Here is a 19,799-nt window from a genome sequence, read left to right on the forward strand (position 1 = left end):
AGGTTGCCCAGAGAAGCTGTGGCTGCCCCATCCCTGGAAGTGTCCAAGGCCAGGTTGGACAGGGCTTGGAGCAACCTGGGCCAGTGGAAGGTGTCCCTGCCCATGGAAGGGGTGGGACTGGGTGGGCTTCAATGTTCCTTCCAATCCAAACCATTCCAGGATTCCATGATCTGGTGTGATTCCATGACCTCCTGCACTCTCTGCACCCATCAGCCCTTTATCCACACATCTCATGGAACCTGGATGCAGGGATGAAGCTGCACTTCAGACACGTGTGATTGAAAATATCCAACCTGGTGCCAGCCCCAAATCCCCCCAGCTCAGCCCAGGAAGGAGCCCTTGGCTCAGGGCTCAGCTTCATCCCCCTGACTGTATTTGCACAGAACCCACAAAGAGCTGAGAAGGGAAATATTTCTCCTTGTTCTTTTGTTTCCAGGACAAAAGAGAGTTTAGATTTTTTCCACTTCCACTGCCTTTCCAGTTTTTAGATCACTTGTAATTACAGAGTGCTGAGCAAAGAGCTGCTGCTCTACCTTTTTGTGAACGCCTTGGAAGTTTTCTTTGAAGCCTTGGCAGGTTCACCACGGGTGTCATTCATCACCCCCCTGCTCTGCATTCCACAACTGGGCTCATTCCCTTTGCCAGGGTGGAAAAAATAGCTTTACCAGGCCTGTTTATACAGAGGTAATGATGGGGAGAGCCCTGTAGCACAGAATAATTGCTATTTTCCACCGAGACATTCCTGTGTGTCCTCAGAATAATCTTAATGTTGAAACTCCTGGGAGCGAGATGGGCTGTGGACAAGAGAGTTCAAAGGAGGGAGGGGGATTTTCTTCACAGATTATTTTATAATTCTCCAGTTTTTAGCTTTAAAATGGTGTTTGCTGGTTGAATCATGGACTGGTTTGAATTGGAAGGGAACTTTTAAGGTTGTTTAGTCCAACACCCCCCAGTGAGCTGGGACATCTTCCACTTTCCAGGACATCCTTGCAGACCTTTCTCCAGCACAGAGGAGCTCAGGCTGCTTTTCCAGGAGGGATTCACCCCCCAGCCCACCCCTCCCTCCCCTCCATGCCCTGACAAAGCCCAGCTCAGGCTCCCAAGCTCTGTCAGAATTCCTGCTCCAGGAATGACTCCAGGATCCTTTGCTGACTCCAGGATCCTTTCGCAATTTCCCATCAAACCCTCCCTGGGATCCCTGAGGGGGTCTGGGAGTGGGGTGTCCTGAGCTTCTACCTGGAAGGTTTTGGGTGAAGGGAATTCATCCTTCGTCCTTTCAGTTCTGCACTGCACAGAAGGAGAAACCCTGGGAAAGTACCAGGTTTGGGCTGGAAAAAGAGGTTTTAAGGTTTTTGACAGTAATTCTTCAGTCCTTGGCAGCTCTTCGGGGCTGAGATCCTGCCTGGGACATGCAGGCAGCACTGGAATGGGAAAAATGCTGCTTTACAGCCTGCATCTTCTGTATATTTATGGTAAATCTCTGCTTTTCGTGAAGAATTTGGACTCTTGCTGAAACACTTCAATGCCAAAAACCTTAAAACCTCTTTTTCCAGCCCAAACCTGGTGCTTTCCCAGGGTTTCTCCTTCTGTGCAGTGCAGAACTGAAAGGATGAAGGATGAATTCCCTTCACCAACCCCCAGCACTGCCAAGGCCACCCTGTCCCCAAGTGCCACATCCACAGGGCTTGGAAACCCCTCCAGGGGTGGGGACTCCCCCCCTGCCCTGGGCAGCTGTGCCAGGGCCTCCCCACCCTTTCCATGAAGGATTTTTCCCTGTTGTCCAACCTGAACCCAGCCTGGCACAACTTGTTTTCTCCTGGCCTTTTGTCCACCCCGTTTGGTTCTTATTTTAAAGCAGAAAGGAATTAAACAGACAGGAATGTTGGGATTCAAATGCAAAGTCTCCAAACTTCATCAAATCACGGAATCATGGAATGGGTTGGGTTGGAAGGGACCTTAAAGCCCAGCTCATTCCATGGGCAGGGACACCTTCCACTAGCCCAGGTTGCTCCAACCTGGCCTTGGACACTTGCAGGGATGGGGCAGCCACAGCTTCCCTGGGAAATCTTTTCCACTGAAAAATCCAGTGGTAAAATGGGACTGACCTTCTGTGATTGATTCCACGACCCTTTGGGAATTTTGCCAGATCTGCTCTTTATGGACACAGATTCTGGATCCTGCCGTGGAATTTACACTGGCAAATTGATTTTTGCAATAAAGACTCTTTTTTTTTTCTTTTTAAAATTAAGTAAATCCATTCAAACACCAAAGGACACTTGGATTCATCCCACCCACTCGGGATTCCAGCAGGAGCTGCCACGTTTGGCTGGATGTGCTTGGAATATATTTTCAGTGCCTCAGTGCACCTTGTAATTGAATCAGAAAAACAGGGTTTATCTGAACAGAGGGTTGTGTGATCCCAGCAAATCTTTCAGCTCCTCCAAACCCACTGACAGTGACTTATTCCTGCATTTCCAAGCGCTGCTGTTCATGATGGAGAACTTCAGAGGGTCATAAACATGATAAAAAGCCAGGCTGGAGGATTTGATTCCTGCCAAAGCTCTTTATTTTCAAGTGTACACCGGTTATTTCTATCATGGGGCATCTTAGAAATAATTCTGAGGCTTGAAGTGGCTCAAAGAAGATTAATTTTCCAAGGAAAAAAGCTTTTCTAAAGTCAATTTTATCTGCTTTTTTGGACGAAGTGTGAAATTAGGAGCTTATCCCGAAATCATTGGAGTCAAAGGCAGGTTTTCCATTGATTTTAGAGGGTTATAAATCGAATTGGGTGGGATTTGTGGTGGAAATCTGGAGCATGGAGGAGTGATGGGGCTGGAGATGTGCAGTGCCAACAAATAGATGGGAGTCACCCCAAAAAAGAGGAGGTTTCGCTGGGCTGGGTGGTGGAGGAGCCACCTGAGAGCTTCAAACCTCCCCCAAAATGTTTCTAAATCAAGATTATCTTTCCAGCCTGGGCCTTTGTTGCACTTTGTGCCCAGTTAAATGCCCCAAACCCTTGAAAAGTGAAGTCAAAGGGGACAAAATGGCTCTGAAAAAGGAAAATAGAAAGGAACCCCCGTATTTTGGGAGGTGACAGCAGCATCTTCCAGTGCTCCACGTGGATCCTGAGGAAACCAGTTGTCTCCAGCACAAGAAAAATCCAAGGATCTCATTTTCAGGCTTTTTTAGGGTTTCTGGCTGGTGTAGGAGGCTGAAGCTGAGACCTCCTGGGCTGGTGTCCCTTGGGATCTTCCCAGGGTTTCTGGAAGGTCCTGAATTTCTCCCCCCCAAGGAAAAATCTCCTGGGTTTTTCCATCCCTTTTTGCATCCTGATCCTGCTGAGGTCCCTCCTGGGGGGTTCCCCCAGATCTTGGGGCTGTGGCTCCTGCCAGGGAGAAATATTGGCTATTTCTGAGGGATCTGAGCCCAAAATCAACAAGGGCTCATCCATAAGGCTGATCCACTGGGATCTTATTGCTCACAAGCTTTACTGACAATTCCCAACCAAAAAATGTGCATTTTTGTTGCCCTCCCTTCCTTTCCAGACCCCAAAACTCTCTGATTTCTGTTGAATTTTTGAAGGGTTTTCTCTCAATTTCCAAATGTCAGCCCTGAAAAGAGTGGAAGTTTTATCAGAAACCCTCATTACTGCACATGGACTAAAAATTTCCCTGGATTTCCGACTCTTTTTTGATTCTCTCCTCAATTGTTCTGGGTATTAAACTGACCCTTTTGCTCAGCCTATTATTCAATGCACTTGTTTTTCAGCAGCTGCCTGGAAATACTCACAAAAGAACCACAAAAAGCCTCAGTGCCTCAACCCCCCCTTCTGTGGCTCATCTGAGACAGAAATTAGGAGTAAAACAATCAAGAGGTGGCAATTAATAAAACATTCCAATGATCTTCCTGTTAAATGTTTTTTAATTGAATTTTAGAAAGGCAAAACCAGGGTGGCCTTTGCTCTAATCGTTTCTCTGATGGAATGGATTCTTTTTATCCATATTTATGCATATTCCAGTACCTGGTTTTGGTGCAGGGTTAATTCCTGGAATGGATTATTTTTGTCCATATTTATCCATATTCCAATCCCTGGTTTTGGTGCAGAGTTAATTCCATCTGCCTTGCAAAGGAAAAAGCTGCAATTACTTCAAATTCCTGCTCTGGAAGTGCCTTGTTCTCTCTGGAAAAGGATTATTTAAGCTGGTTCTGATAATTCCAATGTTCTGGAAGAGCTGTTTGGGTCCATAATAATTCCAGAGTTTCAGATCCTCCTGCAAATCCGGATGTGGCACTGGGGGACATGGTTTAGAGGAGGCTTGGGAATGTTGTGGGAACAACTGGACTCCGTGACCTTGGAGTCTTTTCCAGCCTTGATGATTCTGTGATTCTATGGAATGTTTTCCTGGGGCAGCAGCAACTTCCAGTGCTGATCCTACTGAATCCCTTTGGGTTTTCCCACACTGCCAACACTGAGGGAACACCAGCAAAAAGTCAGGGATTGGATGGAGAAGCCTCCAAGCTTCCTGCTGAAGACCTGAGCCAGCTAAAACCGTGGGAATTCCAAGGGATTTGGTTCAGTGCTTCCCCTCTGAGCGCCTGGTTTGGCTGCATTTGGTGGGATCCAGGGGGGATTTTCACCCTCTGATGGTTGGAAAAGGCTTCCTTGGATCTTTGTGCCCTTGGTTGCCAACAGGTCACGCTCCAAATGGAAGGAAATCGGGAAAGGGAGGCAACCAGATGGAAAGATTTACCTGTGGCTGCAAAACTTGGGCACAAGGAGAGCCCTGGAGCCCAAATCCCATCCCAGAGCTGCTCATCCCTGTGGTTGTGCAGGTTTTCCAGCCAATTTCCCATTCCTTTTCCCATGTGCCTTTTTTTCCTGTGCCAGCTCAAAGCTCCTCTCTCTGCCTTTTGCTGATGGAGTCGAAAATAATCACAATAATCTGACGAATTGTGTCTGTCTGCCTGGGAATTAAACACTGAACCTCCCGGGCAAACTGGCCCTGCTGGTTTCTGGGGAGGGTTCGTGCTCTCAAATGTCACAGGGAGTTAAATGGACCCTGAAAAATAATCTCATTTCTGGTCACTTTGCTTTTCATCCCATTTTACCTCCCTATCAATTATGCCCAGTAATGGAATCAGGGGTTTGACATCGTGGCTCCCTGGGGGACAGCTGGGAAAACAACTGTCACCTCTCATGGGGAAGGAAGGGAAAGGGTTGGGGAGGGAAGTCAAAGGGGCTGAACCCTGTGGGTCCCAGGGATGTTCCTCTGGCTTCCTCCCATCATTTTGGATGGGAATCATGGAATAATGGAATGGGTTGGGTTGGAAGGGACTTTCCAGACCAGCCAATTCCAGCTCCTTGGCGTGGGCAGGGACAGCTCCCACTTATTTCTGGAGGCTGAGATGGGAATGTTTAATAATTAATAAATAATTAATAAATTAAACAATGCTGCTCTTTCCCTGGCAGAGTGATCCGGGAGGGAGGGACTGCAGGGGCAAAAGGAAAGGATGTTTCCTCCTGGATCTTTCCAGAGGGTATTATTTCCACCTGGAAAATTATTATTTTTCTGAAGTGGGGGTTGGAGGGGGTGTCAAAAAAAGGGTCAGGATTGGTAAAAATCGGGATTGTTCAGCCTGGAACAAAGAAGGCTTTGGAATGATCTAATTGTGGAGTGTCCAAGGCCAGGTTGGAGCAACCTGGGCTAGTGGGAGATGTCCCTGCCCATGGCAGGGGGTGGAACTGCCTGAGCTTTAATGTCCTTTCCAACCCAAACCATTTGGATTCTGTGATTCTCTGGAAAAGCTGAGCCATCTCACTGGAATTGAAAAACATCCCTCCCCCCCCAGCTCTCAAACAGACTGGGAAGAAAAAACCTCTTATCAGCAGAGGGTGACAAATGGGTTTGGTTGTTGGTTTTCTTTTTTTTCCCAGCCCATTTTTTTGCATTTTCCTTCACTTATTATTAATTAAAGGCAGAGGTTTCCCACGCTGTGGCCCCTCCTCTCACCTGCTGCTGTTTGATGATTGGAACCAGGGGAGAGATGGGGCAAAATCTCAGGCAGTGTTTTCCCTGTCTTACCATAAAAGTTTGGAAAATCCTTCTTGATAAAAGGAATATAAAATGTCCTGGAGTCTTTTTTTTTTTTTTTTTTTTTGGTGAATTTGCATCTGTAATTAAGTATAAAAAGGGTGCAGGAGGCAAAAAGCACCGCTGGGCTTGTAAATTTGTAATTCTTGTGTTTGTTTGGCTTCTCTTTAATTTAATTCCTCTCCATCCACCAGGATGGGATGGAGGAACCAGGCCAGCAGGATCTCAGTGGCTCCATCTCTCTGAGTGCTCCTGACATGATGAGCTGTCAGGGAGAAAAATGTAACACTTGTTCGGCAGCATCATCAACACCAGGCAAAGGATTTGTAAAAAATAATCTCTGTGATAGATCATGTCCCTTTTTCTGCAGGAAAACAGCTTTTCTTTGCCCTCCATCAATCAGTTGTGGTGGTGCTTTTTCCCCGGGGCTGGAGATGAGCCAAGAGCATTTTCCAGTGTGATTAAAGGATCAAAGGACATGCCTGGAGCTGTTTGGACAGGACACAGCGACAGGGGCTGGTTTCTGAACTCAAACCTTCCCTTTCCCAAATCCATCCAGGGCTGGCCCAGCCCTGCACCTTCACTGGGAGCTTTGGGAAGGCAAAGGGACAAGGGAAAAGGCCCCATCCGTGCCCTGATGGAGGGTGGCAGGGACAGGGGTGGGGGCCTTGGGGGATGTGCTGCTCTCCCTGATTTAGGAAAGCTTTAATTTCAGGGAAAAGTGGAGCTGGGCATTTATCAGCACGGAAAATAACAAATTGAATCGATCCTTTGAGTCAATCCAGTGATCCAGGATCAACTCTTGGTTAGAGCAATGCTGCCTAAACTTCCCAGAGCCACAGGAATTATTTGGTTCCAACTCCAGCTCCATCTTTCTTTGCTTCCCTCACAACCATTTGCCAAATTAAAACCTTGTTTATCTAAACCCCACTTCCATTTGCAAGACGATTTTTAGCTTTTTTGCAGTTACCAGGTCAGACTGTGAAGGACATTCAGAGTGATTCTGATTTAAACACATATTTATTTTTTTCCTAGAAGAAAACCAGGCTGTGAGCACTTGGAAATCTCCTTTTCCTCTGGCAAAACCTGACTGGCAGCACAGAGAGATGGAAGCAGGGCTGGTACATCACGGGGGAGTAAGGAGGGTTTGAAGACAGTCCCTACAAAACTCCTATTCTAGGCAGGCCCCAAACTGACATTTATTTACAGCAAACATATAATTGAAATGTCAGAGGAGAACAATTAAAAGCCTCCAATGACATGAATGTCAAGGGGAGCAGTGCTGGGATTTTGCTTTCAGTGCAAAGATGGATTGGGGCTGGTTTTTCCCTTTTCAGTCATTCCTTAATCTCTTTTCAATGTCATGATCTATTAAATACAATGTGGAGCAGAAGGAAAAGGTTTTAACCTCCAGCACCTCAATAGATTTTGTTCCAGCAGTAGCTGAGGGCTTAGATTTTAGTCATATTCATAGATACTCACACAATATATAATACTTATATATCATGGATGTGATCTATTATATATTTTATATTATATATTAATGGCTTTAAACTGAAAGAGAGTAGGTTTAGATGGGATATTGGGAAGAAATTCCTTGGCTGTGAAGGTTGATAATTTCTTTAAAAACCATTTCCTAAGTGTTAATCAAGGAATCCCACCAGGGGTTGGGTTGGAAGGGACCTTAAAGCATTCCAAACCCTGTCCTGGGCAGGGACACCTCCCATGGACCAGGTTGTTAATGCCAGAGCTGGATCCAGCCAGGTGGGATTTGTGCATCCAAAGGCTGAAGCCAAAGGAAGAGCAGCTCCAGCTCCAGCTCCAGCTGGGGCTGCACACCCAGAGCAAGCCCAAGAGGTGGAAGAAGCCAAGCAGGAAGGGCTCCAAGCAGGAGGATCCACGTTCCCAGCAGGATTTTAACCTGCCAGAAGCACTTTCAGGTTTCTCCTTGAATTTTGAGGTTCACCCTCAGGTTATTCCCTTTTTCCAGCTGGTCAGACAAGGTCATGGAAAATCAACACCGCCCTGGACAGCTCCTGGGCTCCAGACAATTCCTTTGCTGCAGAACATCCTTTGATTGTTCCTGACCTTCAGGACGTGGTTGCAATGATAACAACATTCAAGAGATGGTCCTTTGGGCATTTCTGGTTGATATTCCACACATTTCAGAACAAAAAATAGGGGAAAAAAAAGCCATTCTTCCCCCCAGTATCACGTTTTTCCGAGGAGACACCGAGTGAGAGCATCAGCACGAGGGGTCTGTGTGTTTGCTCCATCACACCAAAGCCCTCCCATCTTTGTCCTGGTTCCCCTTGTTGTCCCAGGGGGATTTGCACCAGGTTAGTCACCAGGGAAATTGGGCTGGAAGTGGATTTTTCCCACAAACTCCTGGTTCACCCCAGCGAGGACACGTCAGGAATCAGAGCTGGCACAGGGAGCAGAAACTGTGTTTGCAAGAGCTTTGATTAAAGAGTCAGCTGGAATTTGGAGCTGTTTGGGGGTGGGAGGCTGAATCCTTTTAATTGAAATGTTGGTTTAGGGGAAAAACTATGGGGTGTGTTTTCACACAAACACAGAATTAGGAGGCTGCCTGTGTGTCATCCCAAAGGCTGGAGGCTCCTGTTTCTGCAGGATGTTCTCCTGAGGATTTTCCTTTTCCTCAGCACCAAAGTTCAGCCCTGAAAACATCAGGAGGTGACATTTGTGACAAACCAGGCGGTGGTTCAGCCTGGGACCTGCCTGATTCCAGGGGCGAGGTGTGAACAAGTTCTGGAAAAACTTTTACCACGCAATTAGAAATCCTAAATGATTTCAGCAGGGTTTAGCCAGGAGCTGGTCCAAAGAAAGGCCAAAATTTGGTGTCCCTGCAGGGTGTGAGTGGCTACACAGGTATTCCCAGGGCCAGCTGCCTTTTTGCACCCAAAAACCCAACATTGTGATGCCAATTTGAAGAGTTCTGTTAGTGGTGATGAGCAGCTCTTTAAGCTGGTAGAGACAACCAGGAATCCTCTGCTGGAAGTGCAAAAAGCTGTTTGCTGTGTTTCTCAGACATGTAGACACTACAACAAACCTACCAGCTCCCTGATTTTTTGGCAGCAGCCTTTGGTTGGCTTTGAAGGATAATCTGCTGCCAGGTTTCCACACAAGTGACCTCTTTGAACAGGCAAAGTCTCCCAGGTTTCCACAGAAAGCACGGAACAGTTTTACAACCAAACTGGCTTTTGTGCAAATAAATTGGACTTTGCAGAGCGAGGTGGGTGGTGGCAGCTCTGCTTTCATCTCTTGCACACTTGAACCCATTTGGGTTTTAAGAGCCTCTCCTGACAAGAGCTCCTCCACTGCAGCAATCCTAAAAACGATCTGCTGCTCACAAGGATCCTTAATCACGAGCCCACATCTCAACACGGCACTTCATGGGGATGGGAGAAGGGGATGAGGCGGAAATATGGCCAAAGAGGGGTGGATTTCAATTTATTCCGTGGGTGATCCTGCTCTGCTCATGGATCACCCACAGCCAGGGTGGGTGGCCCAAGGGGGCAGTTCAGGGACCACTCTGAGGGCTCCATCTCCACCAGATGGGCCCACGACAAAAAAGGGGCAGAGATGACACAGAACAGAATTTCCATTATGGTTTCCTGCATTACAGGGGTTTATTTTTTACTGTTAAAAAGCAGCTGGTCAAAGAGAGGAAAAAAAACCTCCAAGGTCAAACACCCACCAAAACCCCAGGCCAGGGACCTTTGTGTCCAGCCCTGGGAGGCAGAGCAGGGCCCATGAAGCTGCCCAGGACACCCAGACACTTGCAGGAGGAGGAACAGGTTGCCCAGAGAAGATTCCTCATCCCTGGAAGTGTTTAAGTCCAGGCTGGACGGGGCTGGGACCAGCCTGGCCTAGTGGAAGGTGTGGAAGGGAGTAGAAGGAGATGATCCCTCCAACCCAAACCATTTGGGTTCTGTGATTTCTCTCTAACAAGGATCCAACATCTGGCCTATAAAAATATAATCACGAAGAGCAAATCTATTTAAAAAAAAAAAAAAAGAAAAACCAGAATTTTGGAGCCCAAAGGTTGTTAAAAGAGAGGTTTGGGTCAGGAGCCTCGAGTGCCACAGCCTGTTTTTGTAGGAATGGGAGCAGCTTTTAGCAGGAGGGCAATTGCTGGGGAGTGCTCTGCACATCCTGAGTGAACAGGACACAAATATGTGTCCTGGACACATATCTGGGGGACAAACAGCTCAGCTTATACCCTGCTCTGTCTCACAGGGCTGGGCACAAAGCTCCCTGGCCTGGGGTTTTTGTGTGTGTTTGGCCTTGGAGATTTTTTTAATCTCTTTGACCAGCTGCTTTTTAACAGTAAAAAAAATAACAACCTGTAATGCAGGAAACCATAATGGAAATTCTGTTCCGTGTCATCTGTGCCCCTTTTTTGACGTGGCACACATTTAACCAAGTGCCCCACTAAGCTAATGGCCGAGTGACATGTGCTTTGGTGCTCTGCTGGGGGAGGTGGAGCTGTTGTGTTCTCCATTAGGGGTAATAACCCCATTCCCTGCTTCCAGGGAATAGCTGGAACACGTCAGGAGCCCAATTCCACGTGCGAGTGCTGAAGTTTCAAAGTCAGGGTCAAATCCCATTCCCTGCTTCCAGGGAATAGCTGGAACACGTCAGGAGCCCAATTCCACGTGCGAGTGCTGAAGTTTCAAAGTCAGGGTCAAATTCCCAAGCTGTTTAGTTGGGTTTTTTTTCCTGAAAAAGCTTAAATTTATTGACTTGAAGGTTCAAAATCCTTGGCCACATTTCAGCAGGGAGGGGTTTTGCCAACAGACCAATTGTCACTTGGGCAAATTTGGGGGGTTTTATTAAGAATGTTTGAGCAGCCTGAAGTCTGTCCCTTGTTTCCTTGCTGCTGGTGGGATCCTCAGTTTTCTTGCTCTCATTTCAAGCTAGAAATGTTCTGTCTCCACCTGGGTATATTGTTATTATTCACAAGATATATTCCCTCGACATATTAGGGTGAAACCTCCAAGTGTAAAATACTCTACACCTATGATATAGATATATTGCAGAAGAAATGAATTACCTTTAAGCTGTTTTAAATTCACTGTAAATAGGTTTTGCAGAAGTTTTAAAGGGGGAAGGCTCAAAGCCCACCACGATACATTAATTTTAACACAAGTCGAAAACACAGGGAATGCAGCAATTCTGCAAGTAATAATATCCATTTATTTTATATTTATATGAAAGATTCTAGACTTTTTTTTTTCCACACTTGCCAAGGGCTTAACAGAAAAGAAGGAGTTCTATTTTTCCCCCAGATTTGCAGAGTTAGGACAGAAATCACTGTTTGTAACTGGCTACTTCCAGATCCACGGGGTAGCGGATCCGGAAGGTCATGCACTTCTCCCTGTCAATAAAAATGCTGTTGGCCTTCACAGCTATTTCCTTCTCCAGCTTCATCCTTGTCTCCTCCAGGTTTTTCAGGCACTGCTCAGATTCCATCAGTTTTCTCTTCAGGGCTTCAAGGAACACCGTGAGTTCTTCCACTTCGCTCACCAACCTGAAGGGAACGACAGGAGGGAATAAGGGGGAGAAGGAGGCGCTCGAAGAGAGGTCGGCTGGGAGGGGAACAAAGATCAGCAGCTCTGGAATTCCTCAGAATTCCACACAATTCCTCAGAAAGGAGCTCAGAGAAGTCCAAGGAAAGCAGAGCTCACTTTCCCAGCCTCCCATGATTTAGGTAGTACCCAGAAGTGATTCAGGGAGTACCAGGAATTCATTCAGGCAGTACCAAGAATGTCTGTTGCTGCTGAGCACAGTGGAATTATCCATCCTCTAGGACTGTACCAGGAATTAGAGGGCAATCATTGTTGAATAAGTCACCCAGTTCGGAGTGAATCAGAATTTTGTTAAACCTGGGTTTGGAGCTCTGCTCTCTGGTATAAAACTCAAGAGATAGAGAAGTCTTTGCTCCAAAAGTGCAGCAGGTTCTATGGAAGCAGCAGCACAGAATTTTTTTTAAAAAGCAGCAATTAAGTTTGGAAGCAGCACAGAAATTCAGCTCCAATCCAGCGGGAGGAGGAATATAAATATAATCGATGAAATATATTTAAAATATTTAAATATTTAAAATAATATTTAAATAATATAATGTAAAATATTAGAATTTATATGAGATCATAAAATAAAATATAATAATAAAATATGTACAATAACATATTTAAAATAAAATATTTTAAAGAATAATATTTAAATAATATAATCTAATGTAATGTAAAAATTATAATTTATATAATATCACAAAATAAAATATAATAATATTTAAAATAACATATTTAAAATAAAATATTTAAAATAATAATATCTATATAATCTAATGTAATGTAAAAATTATAATTTATATAATATCACAAAATAAAATATAATAATATTATTTAAATATTATAATAATTATAAATAATATTAATATTATAAAATATAATGATATGTTTAAATTTACAATAACATATTTAAAATAAAATATTCCTGACGGGGATTTCAGTCTGTTGAATTATTTGTGACTTATATCAGAACCAAACCGAGTAAGAAAAGCTAAAGGCTGTGTGTTACCAACAAAAAGTGGAAAAACTGTCCCTTTGGGATAGAAAAGGCACTTGAAGAAGTTGTTTAATTACCTGAACTGTGGTTCATCCTTGCAGAGCTCGATGTTGGGCCTGAAGGACCTGTCGTAGAGCCTGGTCTGAGCCACTTTCAGGTGGGTTTCCTTGTCCCTGATGGCTTTTTTGAGAGCAACAATGTTGGCTTCCTCATCTCCAATGTCCTTGAGGATCTGAGGACACCCAAGGAAAAGAACTGGTTAAAAAAAATGATATTTTCCCTGAGCATGGAGAAACATCTGCTTATGGGCCTGGTGAGGCTGTTGCAGTTCTGACCTCATATTTGGTCAGAATTTAGGAGAAATTAAAGTACAAAGGTGGTTTGGACCTCTTTATTTTTACTATTACACTGAGAATCACATCTTGGATCTGAAAAGCAGCAGAAAATATTCTGCAGCCTGTTCAAAACCTCTCCCGTGTCTCCCGTGGGATGACAACCCATCCCACCTCCAGGAAGTGCTTGTATTGTAAATCTTAACTTAATTTGATTTTAATTGTAAATTTCCTCCAAGAAAAAAAAAATCAGGTTATTTTGAATGAGATCGAGAGCTGCTGATCAGCTTGGAAAGGCAGGGATTTCTGAGGGAAATGGGAAAGACAGGAAATCCCAACCCCCTTCTCCCTCACAACCACTGACACGGATGGAAAACATAAAACCTGCCCAGCTGTCATTACCCACCAGGGCCAAGGAAGGACTATTTTTCCACACTTGTAAGGGCCTAACACAAAACAAGGAGCTGCTCCATGTTGGAGAAGGGGAAGAGGCTGAAGACACACCTTATTCATAGAAGAAATAAAAGTATTAAGGTGGTTTGGAGCTCTTTATTCTCATTATTACACCGAGAATCACATCGGAGAAGCAGCAGAAAATTCTCTGCAGCCTGTTCAAGACCTGGTCTTGTCTCACGTGGGGTGACAACACATTCCCCCTCCAGGAAGGGCCACCAGGTCCCAAGGAATGACTATTTTTTCCACACTTGCAATGGCCTGACAGGAAACAAGGAGCAGCTCCAAGCTGGAAAAGGGGAAGAGGCTGAGGACACCCCTTGGCAGGACCTGCTGCCACCACCGCAGCGATGGCTGGCATTCCCCAAAACCCAGAACCCTGGGAATCCTCCAAAGAGAGCTCCACACTTGGAGGTTTTAGTTCAGCCCAGACATGGATGGAAGTGTTTCATTTTCCTCAAGTTTAAATCCATCCCAATGAAAGCAGAAAGAGCAGAACCGGAGCCCCAGCCCAGCTCCGAAGGCTCTTCCCAGACCCTGAGCTGGCACAAAAGTGTTCGACACCCGACTGGGACTGAGACATTTGAGAAGACAAATCTGCTGTGACCTTCTCAGAAGGACTCACCTTTGCCAGGTGCTGCTCCAGCCTCAGTTTGGCATCATCCAGCTCCCTGCAGTGGTTGTCGAAGGCCTCGTTGACGGCCGCCCGCTGCATCCGCAGGTCCTCGGACACGTCGTGGATGATGTTGTTGATGAGGGAGCGGAGCTGCACAGAGGCCAATTTTTCCTGTTCCGCACTATAAATGTTGTCATGGCTGAACTGGGCCCAGGTCTTGGGTGTGGAGGCGCTGGAAGAAGAGAAAAATGGGAATAACATGGGAATCTTGCCCTCCAGAAGACAACCTGAAGCCGGTTCTCTCCCTGCAAAAGGGCCGTCAACCTCTGTGCCGTTGCTTGCAGTGTAGACTTGCCATGAAGGGAGAAGACTAATCCTTTAACAAATTAATAATCTCTCGTTCCTGTGGCTTCTGAGGGGAGCCATGAATGACACAAAATCAACCAAAGCTCTTCCATCTTTAGCTGACACTGCTGAGGATCAAAAAGCAGACACTTGGAGCATCACCAGCAGTTCAGTCACAGCAAATAAACACATCAATATAGTGAAGATTTACAGTCTGTGTCTACTTTGAAATAAAAGATACAAGATCTTGACAGGTTGAGAGAGGTGGGATATTCAACCTGGAGGAAAGAAGGCTCCAGGGAGACCTTAGAGCCCTTTCCAGTGCCTAAAGGGGCTCCAAGAGAGCTGGAGAGGCACTTGGGACAAAGGATGGAGGGACAGGACAAGGGAGAATGGCTTCAAAGTGACAGAGGGGATATTTAGGTGAGATATTGGGAAGAAATGGTTCCCTGTGAGGGTGGGGAGGCCCTGGCACAGGTAGCCCAGAGAAGCTGTGGCTGCCCCTGGATCCCTGGAAGTGTCCAAGGTCAAGTTGGACGGGGCTTGGAGCAACCTGGGCTAGTGGAAGGTGTCCCTGCCCATGGCAGGGGGTGGGATGGGATGAATTTAAGCTCCCTTCCAACCCAAACCATTCCATGATTCCATGATGCCTGGTTACACTTGGCCATGTGGAGCAGCAGAAGGAACCACAGCCCTTGGGACAGGACATCTCTGAGAGGGGAGGGGGAAGCCCCAAGGTTGATGTTCCACCGCTCCTGTCTGTGTGCAGGAAGCAGCACTGGCCTTTCCCAAAGGAATGATTTGCCTTCCAATGTCAAACAGCAAGTCCCAACAGGATTTAGATCAGCCTTCAGCAGCACAAAGCCAATTATTTCCAAAAAAAAGCCCTCCAAGCTCAGCTTGCCTGTGTATGGCCAGTTTTGCCATCAGGGGTGGTGGCATTAACTCTGCTCTCCGTGGAGCTGTTTTAAACCTATTTTCTGTGTCCAAGGAAGCAGAATCCCCCCTTTAATTCCCATCAGTGTCAGCCTGCAGTGCCTCCAAGGATGTTGTATTTTCCTGGGGTTATTCCAGGAGGAATAACTGACAGGAATCACTCACTTCTCCTCGAACTTGACGGAGCTGGGGTGGAACTGGATGTTGGTGCTGTCGTTGTTGTAGGTCACACATTTGTCATCTATGTTATAGGTCTCCACCTTGTCCGACCAGTCCAGCTCACAAAACTCCTTCTGAATCCGATTGGAGCTGAAAAGTTAAACCCACACATCGTTAGTGGGGAACAACCCAACCCCCAGACCCAGCACAGGTACTTGGAAGCTCAGCTTTGGGCCTTTGTGTCACCAGAAACCTTCCTTTTTGTCTCCAAAATCCTCCCAATCCCACAAGCAGCTCCTAGGAGGACACTAAGCCTGATTTAGGTGGGATATTGGGAAAAAATCCTTCCCTGGGAGGGTAGGGAGGCCCTGGCACAGGTTGCCCAGAGAAGCTGTGGCTGCCCCATCCCTGGAAGTGTCCAAGGCCGGGTTGGAGCAACCTGGGCTAGTGGGAGGTGTCCCTGCCCATGGCAGGGTTGGCACTGGATGGTCTTGGAGGTCCTTCCCAACCCAACCCATTCCTTGATTCCACTGTCCCAGACCTCCAGTCCAACTGTGAACCTGCTGAAGGCTCAGAGCTCATCCCCTGAGCCAAAGGAGTGGTTGCACTTGGGATTTTACACAATAACCCTCAAATTTATGTTTTTTTTCAGCAGTGGGACAGCTGCAGTTATGGGGAGAACAGGCAAGTTTGCCCAACATTCCTCCCATGGTAAGACATCAGGGAATACCAGTGGAAGACTCACCCTCCCTTTTCACCAATCTACTGAGCATATCTCAAACTCCAGACCTCCCCAAAGTGACCCCACACATTCTCTGAGCCCTCCTATCCAGCCTTCTGTGCAGTGTGTCCTTGGAAGATACAAGTCCAGTGATATTCAGATTCAAACTGCTGCTCTGTCGCCAATTAGAGACACACATCACCCAATTAATTAACATTTCCATTCCCAAAGCCTGCGGGTCGTTATCAGCTGGGGACAGCAGATGTCACTCTCACCCAAGGAATTCATATTTTTCCAGAAAATGGAACTAAAATGGGACTAAATGGGACTAAAATGATTTTACAAGAATTACGAAAAGCCAAATAGGCTCCTCTCGTCCTCTAATTGATGTAACAGAATTAATTTATATTATTTTGCATTTATAGCCATTCTTTTCAAAAGCAATATTTTATTTTATCTGGTAGAATAGGAGCAGATAAAAAAAAATTTAAAGTTAAAATCTCAAGGTTTCCAGCAGTCAGATCTGTTATACTGATGCATCTTAAGGGGTCAGGTAACATCTTTCCAATGGGTTTGTTAGAAATTCCAAGCAAATAATCCTTTGGAAAGGCGGTGAACACCCCTGCTGGGTCAGATTTAAAGTTCACACTGACACCTGGTGGCAAAGAACTCATTTGGAAAAGGTGAAATTCCTTTAAAGCAGCCAATAACACAAACCCATCACAAGGTGCAAGAATCATCCAGGGAATACTTTCACAGCACCGGAATTTAGTGTTGGAAAAAATCAACCCCACGTTGGAAACCAGGCCTGGAAATCCAAATCTACTTTATTCTACTTGAGAATCCTCAAGTTTCATCACTGCCTTTTCCAAGTTTAAATGGAATTCCCACAGCCCATAAGCACTGGTGAGGTCTTTATCCACTATTCCCAAGTCCCAGGAATTATTATGGCTCCAGAAATCAGCTGCTAAAGTAGCAGGGAAAATGTCCTACCGGATCTGGTTGGTGGCTTGGATTATAGTTCTTTTCAAAAGATCCCGGATATTCCTGATAAGATCAGCTTCCTAAATAAAAATAGGGATATTTCTGTGACATCCAGAGCAGGACACACCATCCTGCCAAGGAATTTGATTTCAGTGGTGGTGGATAAATCAATAAAACTGGATAAACACTGAAATTTTCTCACCTGCTCTTAACTTATTCTGATTTTTTTTTTTTTTGAGGAATCAGCAGATCCTGAGGGAACTCAGCTCTAAGTCTAAGGCAGCAGCAACACCTGGAATGCTTCTAAAGCCTGGGAATTTGTTATTTTCATATTGCCTGGGTATTTTCTGGAAAACTTTATGTTCTGCCATATTATGGAAGGCACAGGATGCCCAGGGAAGCTGTGGCTGCTCCATCCCTGGAAGTGTCCAAGGCCAAGGTTGGAGCAACCTGGGCTAGTGGGAGGTGTTTCACCTCAAACTGGAATGTTTAATCCAACACAAATGTGACCAAAATGAAAAATCTCCTTCTTGTCATAATCTCTTGTCGAATAAAAAGTACCTGGTGCTCATTTTTGACCCCATAAAGCTGCTTTAGGGATAAACCATCAACGATGACTGACCTGGGGATTCCACATAAATATAAACCCCCAGAAAATTCCAGCCTTTTCTTTGGGATTATTTAAAGGAATTTAATATTTGAGGCTCAAAAAAAAAAAAAGTTTTTGAATATGCAAACCTAATTAATTCTGCTTTGCATCATCGACAGCTAAGGGAGGATCTCCTTGCTAATAAAGTTTATTCCCAGATTCCACTGATCCATGTCCTGTTTTTGACAAATAAATGAGTGGGTGTGTCCCTGCAGTGTCAGATTCTCCATCCCAAGAAAGCAACAGGGACCAGAAAAAAGATCAGTTGGCTCCAAATGGAAAAGGACAATCTTGATGGGAAAGAAAACATTATTTTTGAGGCATAATTAAAATAAAACCAAAGCTGAAGGTGTCCTTTTACAAAGTGAGAGAACACTTCCTGTAACGGGTGTGTTGTGAAATTAAAAATTCAAAAGGGGTTTAAAGGGTTACATTTATAATAATTGAAATTATTTTGAGGTGGGGAGTCAGTCTCCATGTAAATAAAGAGACATCCAGCTCCATGGGAGTTTTAAATGGAAAAGCCTCCCCTTAGCAATGGAGATCTCTCACTTGGAAAGAGTGACATAATGCAAAAAGAACAAATTCTCTTGTGAAATGACTCAAAATATAACTGAAAAATGGATTCCCTGTTGAGGAGATATTCAAATCTGACATTTAAAACTGAACTCCTCCTAATTAATGGCAGTCCAGGGCTGCCAGGGGGAACAAGCAGGAGGAAATGAGGAGGAATTTTCCTAATAAATGATTTTTCTTAAACTCTTTTGAGAAGAGTTCAAAAGCCAGGTTGTTTGGCTGGAGGAGCTGTGGCACCGGGATGGAGACGAAATGCTTTGATCCAGGTCCCTGGATTGGGACACCACGGGACAGCCTGGGGCTGGTTCCTGGGAGAAGGTCCACGTTCAGAGGAGCATTCAGAGGGATCTGCTCTGCTCTAGCCACACTCCTGTGATTTTAAACACTTTTTAAATAGAGGAAGGACTTTAAACAATCCTTTTTAACACTTGGAGTGACATGACACAGTCCAGGAGGGTCACTGGGCCTCGGCATTGCAGAAGAACCTTCACCTGCTGCCCGAGCTGCTCCTCGTTTCACATACCAGAGCAGCGCTCGGGGGCTGCCACCGACTTTAAGGTCCTTCTCACCTTCAGCAGCTGCCTCTCCACCTCATCAATGACCAGGTCCGGGGGCTGCCTCCTCTCCCGGCACTGCAGGTTATCGGTGACCACCCCGTAGGGCACCTCGGTGGCATCGAGGGTTCGCTCCAGCCGCAGCTTCTGCGCCGCCAGCAGGTTGGTCTCGGCGTCCAGCTCCATCACCTCCTTCTGCAGCTCCACCCTCCAGAAGTGGATGTCCTGCAGGCGCTGGGCCAGGGTGGTTTTGGAGTACTCCTGTGCCCTCTGGGCGCAGGCGGCCGCATGTTTGGTGAGGTGCTTGGACTCGGCCAGGTCGCGCTCCGACTCCTCGCCCACGGTGTACGCCCGGTTGTAGACCCGGGCGTTCCTGCGGTGCCACTCGGGCAGCTGGTACTTGGAGGTGCGGAAGCCGGCCATGGCCATGCCGCAGCACGAGCCGGGCCTCTCGTCGCGGACCACATCGCAGATCTTGCCGGGCAGGGGGCAGGAGGGCACGGCCGGCGGCACCGGCTCCTCGGGGAGAGCCATGGCGGACATGGCGGAGCCTCGCCGGGCGCTCCCGCCTCCCGCTCGGCGTCCGCCCGTCACCGCGGCAACGGCCGCCACCAATGAGGAGCCGGCGCCGCGATTTAACGGACATCTGCAGTAACCAATCGCAGCGAGGATACGCCCTGAGGGCGCCTCTGATTGGGGGATACCGCCACCTGCACCCGCCCCCCGCGCGGCTTGTTGCCATGGCGACGGGGACACAAGTGTGGGGTGGGGGTGTCATGGCGGCGGGCGGG

General features: G+C 46.4%; 1 protein-coding gene across 1 annotated transcript; it reads right to left on the bottom strand.

The window, feature by feature from the left end:
* Window positions 1-11,309: 11,309 nt before the first annotated feature.
* TEKT4 (tektin 4) lies at window positions 11,310-19,610 on the bottom strand. The gene is made up of 6 exons (XM_017823070.1): window positions 19,024-19,610; window positions 17,239-17,309; window positions 15,531-15,674; window positions 14,094-14,316; window positions 12,761-12,915; window positions 11,310-11,646 (listed from the first exon to the last, which is right to left on the bottom strand). The coding sequence occupies exons 1-6, from the start codon at window positions 19,549-19,551 to the stop codon at window positions 11,427-11,429; spliced, it is 1,341 nt and encodes a 446-aa protein (XP_017678559.1). The 5' UTR covers window positions 19,552-19,610; the 3' UTR covers window positions 11,310-11,426.
* Window positions 19,611-19,799: the final 189 nt, after the last annotated feature.

The sequence above is a fragment of the Lepidothrix coronata genome, unplaced genomic scaffold (assembly GCF_001604755.1).
Source record: "Lepidothrix coronata isolate B3197 unplaced genomic scaffold, Lepidothrix_coronata-1.0 Scaffold101, whole genome shotgun sequence".
NCBI lineage: Eukaryota > Metazoa > Chordata > Aves > Passeriformes > Pipridae > Lepidothrix > Lepidothrix coronata.